Raw genomic sequence first — 20,122 nt, 5'->3', positions numbered from 1 at the left:
AATACTTCTCCAAATTCTGATAAAAAAGAAACAAATATCTATACGTTCCATTGGCTATGCAACACTTTCTAACCATAGGGGGTAAATTGTAACAGCATATGACCCGAATGACGTATTACGCTGAAAATGTAGTACTGTAAGATGCGAATTATTTGCGTTGTTAGAATCGAAATAATAAATCTGTTCCAATAATTTTAGTCGTTTGGATGCGAATAATTAAATCACTCGTGCTACGCACTCGTGTTTAATTACTACGCATCCAAACTCCTGCCCATATTTTATTAACTGATAAAATATAGGAACAGATTTATTATTTCTTAATTATGGGCATCGTTGTGACAAGAAATGTGGACATTGTCTACAGGACAATGAGGGACTGGTTAAATGTACATTCCTGTTTGTTGAGTGTAAAACTGCTTGTGCTGGTGGCTACTATGGTATAGCGTGCGATAAAAAATGCGGACATTGTCTATCAAACAACGATGGCATAGTGCTCAGAGTGTGATATTTTAAGCGGACACTGCACAACCACTTGTATCGATGGCTTTTTCGGTAAAAAGTGTGATAAAAAATGCAATCATAACTGTATTGATCCTATAACAAACACAAACAAGTGTGATAAAGTTTCAGGGAATTGTCGTTATGGTTGTGTATCAGGATGGTACGGGGACATATGCGAAAAAACTTGTAACAATGCCTGTTTCAACAGGTCCTGCAACCAGTAATCAGGACGCTGTGATGCTGGATGTGTCCCTGGTTGGTTTGGCTACACATGCCTAAATTTATGTAGCAAAACGTGTTTTGGTAGGTCTTGTGTTCAACAAACAGGACAATGTGACAATGGAATGCGCTCATGGTTGGTATGGAAACACGTGCAATAACTCTTGCAGCAACACTTGTTTCATGACGTCATGCAATCAACAATCAGGACGCTGTGATGCTGGATGCGTTCCAGGTTGGTATGGCGATATGTGTGAAAACTCTTGCAGCAACACTTGTTTCATGACGTCATGTAATCAACAAGCGGGACGCTGTGATGATGGATGCGTTCCAGGTTGGTATGGCGACACGTGCAAAAAAAACGTGCAGTATCAGGTGTTCTAATATATTGTGTAGTCAAGAAACAGGATATTGTGATAGCGGATGTGCTTCCGGTTGGTATGGTAATACATGTGAAGAGACTTGCAGTAATACATGTTCCAACGTTTCATGTAATCAGATATCTGGGCTGTGTGACGTCGGATGCACTTCTGGTTGGCATGGTGACATATGCAACTATAAATGTAGCGAAAATTGTAAAGCCAGTATTTGTGATAGAGAAACGGCACAATGTTTGCAAGGATGTGAATCTGGATTTGATGGAAATTTCTGTAATAAGAGTAAATAACTATTAATTATTTTTATTCTATGCTTCTAAATGCTCCTTCTTCGTCTCTTTACTAATATTAATGTCAAATTTAGATGGCTATATATCTTTAACTTTTGAATATGGCGGGTGGGAGTATGTACCATTAACCAGTTTATAAATCCTAGTGTTGATTTGGCAATTGACCGTTCCCTATAAAGGTCTTGAATTTATAATGCATCATACACGAACAGGCTGATGTAAACACCTTTTTTTCAATCAATTGCAACGCTCAATCTTAGCAGTAACGTAAAAATATTGTATTATTTCAGCCGTGAAAACTGGCTTTGATTCCACTCTAGTCGGCTTAATTGGCTGTTTGTCTGGTGTCACATCATCGGTTATATTAGTACTAGTTGTCGTGCTAATAAGAAGGTAAGTACACAACAGGTCAAATAGCTGTGTTGTTTCCAGTAACCGGCTGACTGGAAGGAAACTGTGTAACAGGTCGACTAGTTTTCATGAAACTAAGTCCTTTTATCAGCCGCATGTGTGTAATGGCAGCAGTTTAAATAAATTGTCGTTTCATCTGAATCCATGGGACTGATTTTCGCGTTTACCATTAGGTTGTTGATAACCTCACTGAGCTTTGATAACCTAACTGAACTTTGATACCCTCACTGAACTTTGATAACCTTACTGAACATTGATAACCTTACCGAGTTTTGAAAACCTTATCGAGCATTGATAACCTTACAGAGCTTTGAAAACCTTATCGAGCATTGATAACCTTACCCAGCAATAACCTTACCCAGCATTGATAACCTTACCGAGCTTTGAAAACCTTATCGAGCTTTGATAACCTTATCGAGCATTGATAACCTTACCGATCTTTGATAACCTTATCGAGCATTGATAACCTTACCGATCTTTGATAACCTTACTGAGCATTGATAACCTTACCGGGCTTTTATAATCTTACCGAGCTTTGATAACCTTACCGAGCATTGATAACCTTACCGAGCATTGATAACCTTACCGGGCTTTTATAATCTTACCGAGCTTTGATACCCTCACTGAACTTTGATAACCTTACCGAGCATTGATAACCGTACCGAGCTTTGATAACCTTACCGAGCTTTGATGACCTTACCGAGCTTTGATAAATCTAAAAACTTGAAGTTAGCAATAACAAAGACAATTATTGTCTCTGTCAGAATTTATAAGACAATCTCCTTTTCTGATAGTTACGACAGATTTGCCAGGCGTCTCCTATTTTGGTAGGCCTAAAGCAATTTGAACAGTAGCCATAAAACGTAAGTGACACTATTATGGAGCCTGTACATAAGAACTAATTTACTAGTACGTTCATATCATGTCGAATTGATCTATTTCGTTTATTATTACATACTCATTAAAAACTTTGTTAAATTTCAATGGAACCTGAACGTCAATATTTTTCCATATTGACATTGAAATTTCATATCGGGTGTATGACGTCATTTGTGACGTCAATTTCATGTATGCCGTCGCGTTTAATTAAGAAATTTAATGATTTTTTTCTGTGTTCATGCGAAATGCACGACAGAATAGGATCGGCAAATCCATGAATCGCGCTAGCGAAATGAACGACAGAATAGGATCGGCAGATCCATGAATGCGCTAGCGATTCATGCTTAATTTGCCGATCCTATTCTGTCGTTCATTTCGCATGAACACCGAAAAAATAGTTTCATTTAATATATTTACATTATATTTCCTTTCCATTTGTAAACAAAATAATATTATAAATTGCAAATATTTTGTGGCATTTAACACTGAAATCAGCTTCCCGTCCATTCTGTTAAACACACGGAATAACTGCTACGTCATCTAAGGAACGTTCTGCATGACTATACGCGAACGTCGTCAAAACAGCAGTCGGTTATCCCTAAGCAGCGATGACGTAAATTTCGCGCCTTTCCTGTTGCTGTTTATACGAAATTAACGTCATAATTTTCAATGAAAAAGAGTAGGGCGAATGTAAATATTTAAGAAATGAAATGATTTTTTTCGGTGTTCATGCGAAATGAAGGACAGAATAGGATCGGTAAATCCATGAATCGCGCTAGCTATTCATTAGACTAGCCACTAGACTGATAAATATATATTTCTTCATTTTTCCTTTTTTTTTTGGCGAATTTAATTTCACAGAGACAAAAGCCAGTCTATTTTAGAGATTTTCACAGAGGAATGATGTTGAAATTATCATGGTGATATCGGACATAGAATATAGACTGGCTAAGTTCACTATATTTAATCACAAAAATGTAAAAAATGATATATCATAGTCTAAGAGCTAGTCTAGCGATTCATGTTTAATTTGCCGATCCTATTCTGTCGGTCATTTCGCATGAATATCGAAAAAAAATAGTTTCATTTCTTATGCTTACATTATATTTCCTTTCCATTTGTAAACTATATAATATTATGAATTGCATATAAATTGTAGCATTTAGCATTTAAAATCAGCTTCCCGGCCATTCTGTTCGCCAGACGGAACAAGTGCGACGTTATCTAAGGAACGTTCTCCCTGACTATACGCGGACGTCGTCAAAACAGCGGTCGGTTATCACTAAGCAGCGATGACGTAACTTTCGCGCCTTTCCTGTTGCTGTTCATTCGAAATGAACGTCAAAAGTAACAACGAAAAATTGTGCGAGTGTAAATATGTTCTTTAACGGCGATATTTCAATTTCACTCAGGCCTAAAAACAAATTTGTATCATTTATATAAAAAGTTCAAATGTAGATGCATAATAAAAAGACTATTAGATTCGCTTCGAGAAATATGCACTCCTGCATTCTTTCGCGATATAATAATGCTAAAGTCGCGCAATATTTCCGCTGCAGAACTCATGCATATTTCTTGATACAAATCTAATAACTTATAACTACCGCGGAGTCCGACGGACTAGTGTGAAAAGTAACAGAACCAACGAGATGTGATAATCGATCGACAGGTGTGATACCGATTTAAAAACAGCGAGTCGATAATAATACAAGATGACGTTTTAACGTATTTGTTATAACATGTGATAAATGGACATATACTGGATTATACAGAATTGGGCTTTCCTTAAACATACACAGATCTTTGCACCAAAAGAACAAAAACACAATATGCTTCATATATTGTATAATATGTAATGAGCACATGGGCACGATTAGCTTACATTGTTTCTTCTTCCAATAATATCATATCCATTACATTTACATATAAGAAAATACTGACATGAATCATATAACAACTTCAAATACCATTCAATTCATAAATATCAATTCAATGATTGAACATGCATAACATTCACTTCTCATGTCTATATATATATAAACATTTTTAAATAAAGTAACAAATAATTTCCAGTGAAATAGATTTAAAAAATAATCTGTTTGAAAGCATAGGTGCCCAAAGCTGAATGACCATACAAATCACAACAATCGGCACGATAACTTGCCTTACCAGCGTTACTAAGGCTACCAACAAAACAACCATCAAAACAAGATTTTGATTGGCCTGATACAACAAAGGATCTATACCTATTCGAGGAAAATATTTCCCTCCTAATTCGCATCGCCTAACCGACGGAAAATATATTTCAATTACTTTCTATATCCGTTCATGGCTGATATGGTACTTTGTGCAAGAAATCGTGTCAGCTTAGTCACTTAATAGAGTGGCATATAGGTGTTACATGATTCACTCAAAGGATCATGATTTCATGGCTGACAACCACATTATACTGAGAACAAATAAGTAAAAAAGGAAAGAAAAACAAACAAACATCACAACACTGTGATTCAATAGTTTACTTAATCAAACCGAGTATGCTATTATTTTGCTTGACTGCATTCTATTCTAAGGGTGCAAATGATCTTCTCATAGATTTTATTACATTGTAAATACATGTGAATTAATTATTTACATTATTAAATGAAAACAAGTGTTAAAAAATGATTAAACGATGCATCTTATTCGTGCATCAGTAGCTTGCAAGATAGATTCAAAAACATTGCAGGAATACCAAACTCATCAGTGACATTTAGGTTGAACGGGACAAACAGTTAAGGCGTTGAATAGTTTTATATTAGTACCAACAAGTTTAAAGAGCTGTAGTTACGTTAGCTTGGTATAAGGTCATGATTATCGTACGTATAGACAGTTTTTATATTTATACAAAGACAGTTCTGAATATCGAATATATTTTGTCAGGGTAGTACGCAGAGAGAAGCGCTGTGGCAACCTAGAAACATCTACGCAAGAAATGACTGAGCAGGTATACGATGAAATAGCCGATACTACTGGTAAGGGATTTCGTTACATCACATACTAGTGGGTAAAAATGTAGAAAAACGCATTCAGCGTCAATCTTAAATCGGATCTGCTGCCGTGGTAAAAATATTGTAAGAAGAGTCTAGTTAATATGCTATATACAATTGATTTTATTTTGTTGGGTTTAACGCCGAACCAGCTTTTATGGTGGAGGAAGACCCCAGGTGCCCTTACATATATTATTTCATCATGAGTGAGACTAGAACCAACATCGATGAGGGGCAAATGATTTGAAGTCCGCGACCTTAACCACTCGGCCACGGAGGCCACTAAAGGTTTAGATGGACAATTTACATAGATATTAACGGATTAACTTACACAAAAAAAGTCATGTGAAGTTATATTTCGCGAAAACAATTCCTTCTTTATTTTATAAACGATAAAACATCGAGACATTACTTTAGAACATTTCAATGATATAATACCTTTACAAGTAATTTTGTAGTCACTATAACGTCTTTCTACTAAAAATGAAGAACACATATTGAGAAGGTATATTAGATATAAGATAGTATTCGGTTTTGGAAAACATCTCACTCTGAAAAAAATGCTCCAAAGAAAATTGTTGTTAAGCAATTAAAGCTAAACATTTAGCCAGTACATAAAAATAAAAACTGGAAATGGACAATAGTTGTGGTCTAGATTAGATCCGGTCTGTATACAATCAGCAGTAAATCTAAACAAAAAATTAGCTGTCACATCATTATATGATTATATGACTCATTATACCTTATTCTATCAACAGCACGGAGCTATGTTTTAGACTACTTCTTATCTAGACCAGTTTCAACTTTAACCCTTATTCAACAATATATTGATTCATTTCCTTCTTTATTTCATATAAAGAATTCAACATGAAAATATCATTTTCACAATTTGGAACATTTCAATCATACAAAAACTGTACATTGTATTTAGGCAGTTAAAATAGCACGTCGTCTTTCTAACAAAATTACTGAGATGTTGTTTACATATAAGACAACTAATCAATTTAGAAAAACAACACCATCTAGAAATGCTCCAATGAAAACTGATTTGAGCAAGGTATGTAGACCATTACTAAATGTAGAACTAAAACCTGGAAATGGAAAAAATGACCGAGGTCTATATCTTTTTTCAGTACAATAAGTAATAAACTAAACCCAAAAGTTTAGCTGTCGTATAATACAATATTTTATCAACAACATGGAACTATGTTCAGGGATAATCTATATGTTTTAGTTAGTAGTCACTTCCTGTCCGGTGTAAACAGACCTAGACAGTGTTTAGGGGTATGGTGACCGGACCGACCTAGAGCTAAGAGGTTCGTTAACAAAAGTTATCCATTTTTCTTTTGCAAATTGTGGTCTCCAGGGACAGGTCATGTTCCAATTGTCTTAAAGCTATCATTAACTTCCTTTAGGACAATTTTAGCACTTAGACGTCAAAGCAATTTAAGACCTGTATCATTTTAGCGTGATACTGTAATTAAGAGGTTGAACTGTCTGGAAGTAAGGTCCCTTGAATACAAACGGCTTGACAAGTACGGTAGATGACATATTTTTGCAGATATATGATTTGATAAGACTTATTTTCATGTAAACCATTTAAATAGCAATACATTTATGGTGACCTTGTCACGAACTGTGTGTACTTGCTTTTAACTGCCGGGTTTTATGCTTGTAGCTACAACAACAGAAATATGTCTCGATGGTTTGTACTCAAACAACACTTCACTCGAAAATGCAGATACCCTTAATGCTGACAACTAGTCAAGGAAGTGTTATGAAATTAACGACATATATTCAAGTATTCCTCTCAGCACGGAAGCTAAAGAACAACATAAAAGTAAACCACAAAACGTCCCACCATCTAGCTCAGACATTACTGGAAATGATGCTGAAACTACTGATGTTGCTGAACCAGATTGTTTTAACACATCAAGACGATGTCTTGAAAATACAGATATTGGTAAGGTATCTAAATCTAAACACTTTTCCGAACTTTGCGAAGCTGATATGATTGACATAAAAAAGTCAAAGAACAAAGAAAACAAGAACACAGATATACATAAGGAGAAAGAAAACTCAGAAGATATAATTCAGGAAACAGACAGTTCTAAAATCGATGCAAACTTTTCAATAAAAAATGGCGATGATCAAGGAAAGAGTATTAAACAAGCACTGAAAACGGCTAAAGAAACTGAACTAGACATGCGATTGCAAACGACACAAACACCTGAAAACCAAATTGTGGCAGATTGACAGCCCTTATTACTTACACCGAATTGTTTGATGGACCTGATTACAAATGGCATCTTAAAAAGTAAACGTTTTGCGACCACTTGAATGTGGATAAATCAAAAGTGTTCCTTTGTTTGTTCGTTTTGTTCTGTGTTCGAGTGTGTGTGTGTGTTGGTGTGTGCGTGTGTGTGTGCGCGTGCATGCGTGCGTGTGTGTGTGTGTGTGTGTGTGCGTGTGCGTGTGCGTGTGCGTGTGTGTACGTCTACGTGCTGTGGGTTTCGTTTTGTGGAGGCTGCGTTTTTGGTACGTAGCATTCCCTGTTTGATATTTGTCTTTGTTTTTTATACTGGTAATCGATGAATTAGAGTAACTGATACAAAGATGGATGATTTAATAACTTGCAGTGATAAAATATCCATTATTAAATTACGAAAATATATGTAACATTAGATCCGTTGAAAAGTGATGAACAGCTAATATAACAAATTATCTGAATCTTTTTAGGGATAATATAAGTTTTCTTGTGTATTTACGTCTGCAGAAGACCTTGAGATATGTTCGAACGAAAATGCAAAAAAGTGTATTGTCGCTATTCTTGCATAAAAAGTCAAGACACGACGGCTAAATGTATTGATTTCCTATGTGATGACTTTGCGATTCCAGTACATTTTTAATCACCATTCTTTTGTTCTTGGAAACGGTAAACATGTTTTAAATGTCAATAACCGGGGCCCAGAAATCAACAACACTGCCAAAAGCATACATGTATTGAAGGTTTTCAAACGATTTCGTTATTTCTTCCTTTGATAAACATGACATTGGAATTTATCATTAAAAGTTTTATAAACGTTTTTTTTTTGTGTATTAACATCTGCAGAAACCTAAAGGATTATTGTAGATCGAGACCGAAGGTCGTAGACACCAACATAACCCAAAGGCGTCTGCAGACGTTATATTTTGTTGTACACAAAACAAACATGAATTGTCGCTATTCTTTCGTAAATATATCGTACGAAGACTGAATGTGTTGTTTTCATAAGTGATAACATGTTTTAAACATCAATAACTTGGGCGCACAAATAAAAAAAAACACCTCCAAAAGAATGTTTTCAAGATTTTGTAACAATTATTTTTATTTCTCGTTAGTTAAAACTTAGCATTAACAATACCTTTGAATATCATTTAAACAGTTCAGTACACAGGAACAATGTTTCAAGAATAATAATTTACATATGATTTGTTTTGAGTACGAACTATTTCAAACGTTTTGACATGCTTCCAAGATTTAAATAATTTCTATTAGATATTAAAAAAGAACATACTGACTGATTCCAAATTCCTAAATATTAGCAATCGCATAAGTGCGATTCAACACATTTGCAGATATCGACGAACTTTGTCCAAACGCCCAGTTCAAAAGACAGTTTATTTATTTATTTACTTTGTTGGGTTTAACGTTGCACCGACACAATATAGGTCATATGGCGACTTCCCAGCTTTGATGGTGGAAGAAGACCCCTGGTGCCCATTCGTGCATTATTTCGCCACGAGCGGGCACCTTGGTAGAACAACCGACCATCCGTAAGACAGCTGGATTGCTTCCGCACATGAAGAATTCAACGCCCCGAGTGAGGCTTGAACCCACATCGATGAGGGGCAAGTGATTTGAAGTCAACGACCATAACCGTTCGGCCGCGGAGGCCCCTTCGAAAGACAGTAAGCAGGGGTGTAAGTGGCATAAAAAAAAATTCGGCCCTGACACAGCATTTCAAAAATAGCAAAAATATCAGTAAAACCAAAAAATGTGATTGTTGCATATTAAAATCACAAAATCGGAATGGGCACATTGTTCTTCTTAGCAGCGAAGCTTCCAAAGAAGTTTCTTAGAACTTCAACAAGTAGTTATCGAGAAAAAAAAAACACGCACAAGATATGCAAATCTCCTCTTGGGAATAAAGCTTCCTATATATTTTCGCTGAATTTCGCTGAATTTCAGCGAGTTGTTCCTCAGGAATACTCCGGACGAGGCTGGCGCTATAGTTGATTAATGTTGAATCATCAAAAGTAAATAACTCAGTAAATATCATTAAATCATTAGGGCTGAACATGATGCTAATATGCGCATCTCCTAAGAGTAAAGAGCACAGCTTGCAATGAAGTATTGCTGAATTCCAGCCAGGGGTTTCAAGAAATACTGATGCTCTAGTATACTAATATTGAATGATTGAATGACAGCAACCAAAAAACTCTATGAAAATTCAACCAACTGGTAGTTACCAATCGCATCTCTTCTTTAGAGTGAAGCTTCCTATGATGTTTCGCCGAATTCTAGCAAGTGGTTGATGTGAAATACTCTCGACAAGGATGGCGTTACAGTATCCTTATTTTCAAAACAATAAATGGCATTAACTCAGCGAACAAGCAAATATCAGCGAATTGGTATTCTCCGCGAACTCGCCCTTGAAGAACCATTCTATGCCTACAAAAAAGCATTTAAATGCAATTGAATTATTGTCATGAAGCTGTTCAGTCGAAACTTTTTTTAGTTGTTTAGTGACAGTGACCTTGACCTTAGCTACCAAAAATGAACGAAGAAAAACAAACACAAAAACTACATATTTACCAGTTTTGGTTTGCTCTCCTTATTCCTGACGTTAGCTAAAGTTATCGTGAGAAAACCACTTTTCTATTTCTAGTAACGATGATCTTGACCGTGACCAAAGCAACCAAAAATACATTTAAAACCATGGCCTCCGTGCAAGCTTCCTAAATTCCACGTTTGGACGCAATACCACATTTCTTACTGAAGTTATTGATCGGGAAAAAAAATTCTATTTTTCGTAACAGCTACCTTGACCTTAAACTCAGTGACCAGAACGCATACTGTACGTCAGTTTCCAAATAAGCTATACATGTACTAAGCTTGGTCACTAAGCTTGATCACAATATTCCATAGCAAAAAGTGTACAAATAGCCATAAATCTCATTTTCGTCAGGTAATCTGTCTGAAACTTGAGGGCCACATTTCCCTAGAGCACCTAACAATTTTACCATGTATTACTGAAATCCATTAAACCATGTCTGAGATATGACTCCGATCGCACATAAATTGGACTGTTTGTGTATTATATGTATAAGGACAAAGGACAATAAATCTCGTTTTCCTCAAACAATCCAACTAAAGGAGGTAGCAGTTAATATTTCTACCAAGTTTTATCGAAATCCTACAAACCAGTTCTAAATTATGGCTCCATACGGACAAAAATGAAATAAAATCACAATATATGTACCATAAATAAAATTGTAAAGGGCCATAAATCTGGTCTTCGTCAATAAATCTAAAAGAAACTTGCAGGACTGCATTGCCCCTAAGCATTTACCATTTCTAAGATGTTTCATTGAAATCTTTTGACTATGTCTGCGATATGACTCCGGACAAAAATGGAATAAAACAATATATATACATATACAATTTATTTATTTATTTTGTTGGGTTTAACGTCGCACCGATACGATTTTAGGTCATATGGCGACTTTCCAGCTTTGATGGTGGAAGAAGACCCCAGGTGCCCATTCGTCATTATTTCAGCACGAGCGGGCACTTGGGTAGAACCACCGACCTTCCGTAACTCAGCTGTATAGCTTCCTCACATGAATAATTCAACGCACCGAGTGAGGCTCGAACCCACATCGATGAGGGGCAAGTGATTTGAAGTCATATACAAAGGCCTACAGATCTTGTCTTACACATGCAAAATGACCCAAACTTGCAGGGTGGCATTTCCCTACAGCAGTTAGCATTTCTACCATGTTTTAGTTAAATACTCAATAAAATGTCTTAAGATATTGTTTCGGACAGACGGACGGGCGGACAGACGGAAATATTGAAGGACGGACAGACAACGCCAAAAGCATCCTATCCATCCGCCTTCGGCTTGGAAGATCAACCAACCGGAACATAAAGATAATATGCACATCTGCTCTTGGGAGTGAAGCTTCCTGCATTCTAGCCAGTTATTACTGAGGAATACTCCGAACAAGTAATATTACTATAGTATTCTAATATTGAATAGTCAAATGGGAGCACCTCAGTGAAAAATCCACCAACCGATATAAGAAGATAATATGCACATGCTATCTTCGGAATGAAGCTTTCTATGACGTTTCGCTGAATTCTAGCCAGTGGTTAGTAAGGAATACTCTGGACAAGAAATGGTACTAGAGTATACTAGTATTGAATAATTGAAGGGCAATAACTCAATGTAAATCCGGCAAGAACATAAAGATATTATGTGCATGTCCTCTTGGGAATAGTGCTTCTTATGAAGCTTTGCTGAAGTCCGGCGAATAATTGCTGAGAAAAACTCTGAACAAAAATGGTACTATAGTATTCTTGTTTTGAGTATTCAAAGGACAATAATTAAGGGAAAAATCAAAATCATCCGACTGGAACAAAAAGACAACGGTGCGCATTTCCTACTGATAGGAAAGTTTCCTACGAATTGTCGCTGTATCCAGCCAGTGGCTCCTGAGAAATACAATACTGGCAGGACGGACGGACGGATGAAGCGGCGGCTAAGTGTTCCTCTTTAGAGAGCATAAAAACCGTATGTGAACAGCAAATGAATTGCCTTGAAAATACAGGATTTTTCTCAAGTTAATACCTGACAGGATCCAGTGAGAAAAGCAGTTTTCATGTAAAACGATTTCGTTTATAAACAATCCCGCCAGTGATCCGGACGGATATTCTGTCAAACGGAAAAACTGAATCTTTATATCGCTCTTCCGGGATAAAAATATGATGCAACATAGGTTTCAATGAACATGTATTGTGCATAGATGACGATCATAAAACATATTTTGAAACATTTCACCGTGTTTTAAAAAATGCATTTATACCTTGAATTGTCTTTAAATAAGAAGATTTGAAACAGTGAAACTGAAAGTAGTTTTAGCTTTTAAATTAGCATCTACCTATGAATCCCTGGTATCAATCGACGATTCTGTAATCATTCTGTCAAACGGTACCGGACCTGACAATTGACATTTGGGTTCCGACGAGAAATCAATAATCGATCAATCTTACTTGTACGGAACACTTCCCTGTGAAAAGATCCCTGCTATGAACTGCACATAGCGTACTTTGGTACCAAACTTATATTTTTTATCATAGGAAGTGATGATCCGATATAACATAGTCGTAATCTTGAGTATTAATTGTTCCCAGTGTCAGTGTCACTGTTGCAAATCTTTTTATTTTAAATGAATTGATGGTAAAATGCATTTTTTAAAACACGTTGAAATCTTGCAAATTGCGTTTTATTATCGTCATCTATGCTCAATACAGGTTAAAATGCTGAAGAATATTCGCTCAACTTAGGCAGGGGCGGAGGAGAGTCGGGTGGCTGGGGGTGGTCCTGACCCCAAGTGTCTGTGGCTTAATGTATATTCTAAGAGTTTGCTCATGATGATTGAAGCTGCTTTAGTAATACTTGCAATAATTTCATGTGCAGACGATCTAGTTATTCTGGTCTGTCTCGACGGATCGGTTCAGGATTGTTGGATAAAAGCATCAGAAAAGACCAAAGCCTTTGAATCCCATGAAAGCTTTTTTACCTGTCTCTCTGCGGGAGCAATTGCAAAGATGTAAGTTGTTTCCTTTCTGAGTAAGTGCTCGATGATGAACCAGTATAGTCACCTCAAAGAACTTTCAGTCTCAATTGTGTTAAGCATCAGTAAAACACAGATCGTTAGATACCTTTTACAAAAAGTTGACCTTGAATTAGGTTATCTTAAGACGTAGCGTTATCAGTAAATTTTCCGTATACCAGACCCAATTTTTATTGTAATTCATGCATATAAGTGTAGACACATCATCGTCTTCAGATGCAACAAATTTGTAAAGCTAGCCTTAAAATTGTAATTCTAGATTAGTTCCTTGGATACTGTTGTGGTAAAGGAAGTATGTATTAAGAAATCACTGTCATTTTAAATATAATCAACAAACAATAATAATCCAGTTTATATATATATTCTCATATTGTTCTAAAATAGAACAGTGAGTCATACAAAAGTCTAATATGCTTTTTACATGCATGGCTACCAGTAAACTTCTAAAACTAAACATAACACAGGAAAAAGATATATAAAGTTTCAAATTGCATGAAAAAGATATATAAAGTTTCAAATTGCTGTTTAAAATGAATTCACGCAAAATCAAAATCAAGCTTAACAATTTTCATTGTAAGTTTATATAATTCATTGAGAACAGTACACAAAAATATTGTAACAATATAAGTAACAACGATAAATTATCAAAAACTCGTAACGCAATGGTATGTTCAATGGTAAAAATATTCGTCCTACGAAAACAAATAACCCCTGAACTATTGCGAACAAACTGCATAATTTAATGCACACATGTAATCAGTTGGCTGATTGTGTTGATATTAACATATGCTATGTGTAAGTATATATTCCAGCCGATTACGTTGATTGAAAGAGCAGTGCAAAATAATTATTGAATTGGGTGTTCAATATTGTTACGTGTAAAAAGACCCATTCTTAATTTTCATTGCTTTTAAAACAAATGTTGATCCAGTTATATAACTCTTTCTTGTCGTTATAGACAGACCACATGACATGTGTATTGATGTAACAAAATGTTTCGAACAAAATCGGTAAAAGGTCGCCCCAGAGTGTTTACCATACACTCTAGCTTTGTTAAGCAAAACTTCACTAAAGGTTTATTGTATTATACAAATGTATGAGGCTATAAATGTATTATGACATTTAATGCCAATAAAGTTATGTTATGTTATGTTATGTTATGTTATGCTAATTATGTAAGTTTTGTTATGTTATGTTATGTTATGTTATGTTATTTTCTGTCAATTGTTTATGCGTATCATTGATGGTTCCATGTTCACCTCCGTATTAATACATCCATAAATTTATGTATTTTGCACTTGTAACATGTATGAATATTGTGTTCTGCTCATCCCTGGGGTAGAGGGTGTTGACGATAGCTTGCATTTCTACTACCGTCCAATCAAACCAAGCCTGCAACAGTTTCACTTTTGTCGTGTAGGGCGGCCTGTGTTTTTTTAAATACTTTTTAGTTCTATTATACGTGTACTGCCCTAAACGTGAAAACAATGGGCAGATTGAACAAACTGGAATTCTGATATGGGTGAGTCCCATTTTAGCATTTTGTACATTGCCTATATATGCAGTGCATGAATAACTTCAGGTTTTAGAAAAAAAGCAATCAAATCAACTACCTTACTTTTCATATAATTTATTACCTTAGCGCCAGCTGGCTTACGGAAGGTCGGTGGTTCTACCCAGGTGCCCGCTGAAATTATGCACGGAGGGGCACCTGGGGTCTTCCTCCACCATTAAAAGCTGGAAAGTCGCCATTTGACCTAAAATTGTGTCGGTGCGACGTTAAACTCAACAAAATAAATAAATATTACCTTAGCGAGTTAGCTTTGATGTTGTGCTTGATTCATTGTATACACGCAACTACATGTATAATTATATATTGGCACATATACGCACATACAACAATGTCTGAACATTATTTACCATGTCATTTGGCTCTTTTAAAATATTTAGAGATTTAGAGAACTGATAACGTAACTGACTTTGGTTTAATTTTTTACTGATATTATGAAAATTTGCGCGCGGATTTACGCTTTGCATGTTATCTACTATTCATATATTATTGCTTTTCAAATTAACTTCGTTTCAGTTTAAGATTGTCATTTCTGTTTCATTTTTTTACGTTTATTTTGAAGGTAATGTTATGCATATAAAATCACTGGGTAAGGTAAAGAGGAAAAATATTTTGCGAAAAAACCCCAACAACAACAACTACAAAAAAACCCCAAAAAACCCCCAAAAACATCAAAAATAAAACGGTCAAAATACGCCGCGTTTACGGTTCGAACCTTTAACCTTGTTGTAGTCTCCAGTATGAGATAACACCCCTTCCTACTACGCCGATGGCCTGTACATGATAAACTGTTAAAACTCCATGTTAAAAAGATTTAACTCATAATCAATTATTTCGCGTCCGAACTGTATGTGGATTTTTGAATGGTAAAATTCGAATGGGGTTTTATGGTGCAGTCTTTAAATTAAGAACTTTTTGTTGTTTTATACAAATTACTTTTTTCAGAAATCGTACAAAATTGCTGAAATTGTTTAAGTCAGAGAAACCTTTCGTAACTGTGGATTCAAGAAAAATAATGAATTCGACCCTTCGTGTCTCGCGCATCCACAGTTACGAGTGGTTTCTCCTGTACATAAATTGATAAACATTCTGCACTGGAATCATTACTGAAACGCCTACTTCTAAAATATTAGTTTAAATGTTAGTAAATTGATTGGAATATCATCAATAAGGGACCTTGTCGGTACTCAATGTTATGCAGATATTGTCATGTTTACTGAAGCCTTCAAGCATCGAAACACTTACACAGTACTTTGACTATGACACAATTTATGAACAGATTTGACCATTTTGATTTAGACTACGGTAAACAGTGATGCATTATCTGGTGATTTGTTTCACTGTGAATTTGTTTTAAATTGGGAAAGAGGATTAAAAATAGTGTTTTATAGACTATGTCACCTTTTACCTCAGACTGGAAGTATTCATTTATTTAGTTTGGAAGCACTTTCGCCAGCCTTTTGTTCTATGCTATAACTAATGAAATTAAGCATTTTATGTAATTTGACATATTAAAAACTCTCAAATAAATTAATGTAAGTTACCTTTAAAACAGGACGTCATTTTTTCAAAGACTATACTAAGCTGATAAAAAACATTTATTTTTACTTTCATATGCTTATATATGTACAATATGATGCAACACGAAGACACTATACGTAGACATAAGATATATAACCGTCATGTTTTAACTGATTACAATTGTGCATTAAATTGAAGCTTTCAAAGTTGGGCTACGATCAATTTAATTCGAAATATTTCATGGGTGTATTATGTTTGGGACGAAGCTGTAGTGAGTATCGTGACAAGAAAATACGGCTAATTCTTGAAACTGCTATGCTTCTTTCAAGAGGAAATAATAAACTGCTGTGAGCAATGATGTATTAAATCGCAGTTTCTTGTTGCTTTTCAAAACGATTTGTAGAAATAAAATGTAATGGAACTGGGTAAAATGTCTTTATGCACATACCTCACACAATGCCAAACGACCAGTTCCTTAAAGTAGGAAATATATATGTCAGGCAGCTCATATTATGAAATAAAACTGTAAAAACACACTTGTTTTCCAAGTTTTTTTTGATCTGGCATAGGATGTGTTGAATATTTTAAGTGACATTTGTTCCATATTGGTACAAAACACGCAATAAATCATCGCTATAAATTGGACTTAACTCCTCTAAGATATTATAACACAAAACACACACAACAAGTGAATGAAGTATTGCCATGCAGTACAAAGTCCCCTACTGGAAGGCACCTAATTATCTCTACTGCAGTATAACATAATGAACTGATATCTGTCAAGAATGTATAAACAATATTGTACTAAATATACAAAACACTTTGATTAAAATTTGTATATATAAAAACCTATAGTTGTTAATATAAAGCATTGTTTAGGCCGATCGTCAAAAAAGGTAACGTATAAGTTATTTATTGTTAAAAAAACAACAACTATATATGTCTACCAGGTAGAAACATGTCAAAATGCACGTACAAATTGGATGTAACATGCATGTTGTACCACAGAAAACTGATCTCGATTTTTCCCTACTACCTGTAATGAATAAGTAAAACAAAGGACATAATTCTAAAAAACAAGTGTGCCTCATGGTGGTGAACATTTGTGCCAAGTTACATCAAAATCCCTCCATGCATGAAGAAGAAATGTTCCAGACAAAGATATTCTTGTATCTGACCTTTGCCCTCTATGTGCGACCCTGTACTTCGACCTAGGGACCAGGATTTTGCGCATGATACTCCCGTCTCATGGTGAGCATTTGTGCCAAGTAATATTCAAATCCTGTTTTGCATGACAAAGTTATACACCGGACAGGAAAAATGTCCCACTGACATTTGGTCTCCAAGTGTGACCTTGATCTTTAAGCTAGGGTTCTGGTTGTTGTGCTTGACACGTCGTCTCATCATGGGAAACATTTATGCCAAGTAATATTAAAATCTTTTGATGGATGACAGAGTTCTGGACCGGACAGGAAAAAGCCCTGTTGACCTTTGACTTACTTTGAGCTAGGGGTCTGAAAGTTGTGTATGACACATCATCTTATTATGAGGTGCATTCGTGCCAAGTAATATTAAAATCCCTTCATGGATAGCAGAGTTATGGACCGGACAGGAACAAAAGCTCTGTTGACCTTTGACCTCCTATTGTGACCTTGACATTTGAGACAAGGATGACGGATTTCCACAAGAACCGTCGTGTTATCATGAAAAACATTTGTGCCAAGTGATATTAAAGTCCGTTAATGAATGACAGAGTAATGGACCGGACACTAAACAGACCCTGTTCAAGCCATGTTATCATTTGACTGCCAAGAGTGACCTTGACCTTTGAGCTAAGGTCTGAAAGTTGTGCATGACATATTGCCTTATTATGAGGTACATTTGTGCCAAGTTATATTAAAATCCTTAGATGAATGGCAGAGTTATGGACCGGACAGAAAAAAAGCCATGTTGAACTTTGACCTCCAATTGTAACATAGACCTTTAAGCTAGGGTCCGGGTTTTGCGCATGACACGTCGTCTCATCATAGGATACATTTGCGCCAAGTAAAGAGTTAAGGACTGGACACGAAATTGCAGACGAACGGAAGAACGGAAGGAATGATGGAATGACAGAATGACGGACGGACGGAAAAGCGCATTCCTATAGTCCCCGAAACTGGTTTTCAAGCCAAAAAAAAAAAAAAATAGGAGAAAAAAGAAAAAAAAACATAGGATGTAAAAAAGCAGAAATTGTTAGAGAAATGAAAATATGTAGAAGAGAGGGCTTTTGACATTTGGATGTAAGATTTTTGATAGAAAAATGAACAGTTTTTGATGGAATAAATATATAATTTTATAACGAAATAAAAATGGACTTGAAAAATTCCTTTAATTATTCATTTGAAATAGGTTTCCTTAGCCAGCTTGTTACCAAAACCAAATACAGATTTATCCTGCCTTCCAAACTGAAGACAAATAAGTTTATTAAATACAGACTACAAAATCATAACCAAAGTGGTAGATATATAGGAGAAAATATAAGACTCTTATATGATGTTATTAAAAGAACAATTCTCCTGGACTTCTTTTTTTGCAGACTTTGAAAAAGCTTTTGACAACCTTAACTACAACTTTATACAGAAAACATTAGACCTCTTTAATTTTGGTCCAACTCTAAAGACTCTAAAGAACTGGGTTAAATTGTTTTATAATTGTTTTATCAGATATGTTTTACATTAGACGAGGAGTTGGTCAAGGATGCCCTCTATCTCCTTATATTTTTATTTTGGTGATATAATTACTATTAATAGCCATTCGAGAAAATAGGAATATCAAAGGTATTTAAATGCTTGATATAGAAGTTAAAAATAGTATGTTTGCAGATGACGCTACTATACTACTCGACGGTTCTATGAAAGTTTCAACGAAATGATAAATGATCCCATATCTCAGGGCTTAAACTCAACTATGATAAATGTACAGAATTCATTTACTGTAAAAAAAATGAGAAGATAACATGGACTTCAGAAGAAGCAAAAACTTTAGGTAAAATTTTCCATTCAAATACACAGAAAAAAATATAACTGAAGTACTAATCAAGGATAAATCAATTCCACACCGATATACGGAAATGGAAATCAAAGCATTTAACAACAGTAGGAACTAAATGTCTTTTTCGGTTGTTATTTTACAACAGTGTAACCATTTCCTTGAAAATTTCTATGTTCATTTTGAATCTAATGACTTAATATGAACAATGCGGACTATCATTATCAGACTGCACAGATGTGCATGTAGACACAATTACAAAACAATCATACATTTTTTAATAACTATTGGGCTTAAAGTCACTTATTATAGCAGGGACGATCAGACTTTTAAGGAATACACATATAACTGATTACCGTGTTGCAGGTTAAATAGTCTGTAATAGCCAATTCA

At 35.3% G+C, this 20,122-nt stretch overlaps 1 protein-coding gene across 1 annotated transcript; it reads left to right on the top strand.

Annotated features, from left to right (window-relative positions):
- Positions 1–1,039: 1,039 nt before the first annotated feature.
- Positions 1,040–8,961, top strand: LOC128551353 (multiple epidermal growth factor-like domains protein 10). Its single transcript, XM_053532203.1, has 4 exons — positions 1,040–1,379; positions 1,678–1,780; positions 5,597–5,688; positions 7,382–8,961. The coding sequence occupies exons 1-4, from the start codon at positions 1,040–1,042 to the stop codon at positions 7,465–7,467; spliced, it is 621 nt and encodes a 206-aa protein (XP_053388178.1). The 3' UTR covers positions 7,468–8,961.
- The last annotated feature ends 11,161 nt before the right edge of the window (positions 8,962–20,122 follow it).

The sequence above is a fragment of the Mercenaria mercenaria genome, unplaced genomic scaffold (assembly GCF_021730395.1).
Source record: "Mercenaria mercenaria strain notata unplaced genomic scaffold, MADL_Memer_1 contig_1010, whole genome shotgun sequence".
Lineage (NCBI taxonomy): Eukaryota > Metazoa > Mollusca > Bivalvia > Venerida > Veneridae > Mercenaria > Mercenaria mercenaria.
This window is presented reverse-complemented; position numbering and strand designations above follow the sequence as displayed.

Coding starts and splice junctions, on each gene's coding strand:
- LOC128551353 (XM_053532203.1), top strand. CDS start 1,040: ATGGATGCGTTCCAGGTTGGTATGGCGACACGTGCAAAAAAAACGTGC. Junction 1,781..5,596: donor GTTGTCGTGCTAATAAGAAG/GTAAGTACACAA, acceptor ATATTTTGTCAG/GGTAGTACGCAGAGAGAAGC. Junction 5,689..7,381: donor TGAAATAGCCGATACTACTG/GTAAGGGATTTC, acceptor TTATGCTTGTAG/CTACAACAACAGAAATATGT.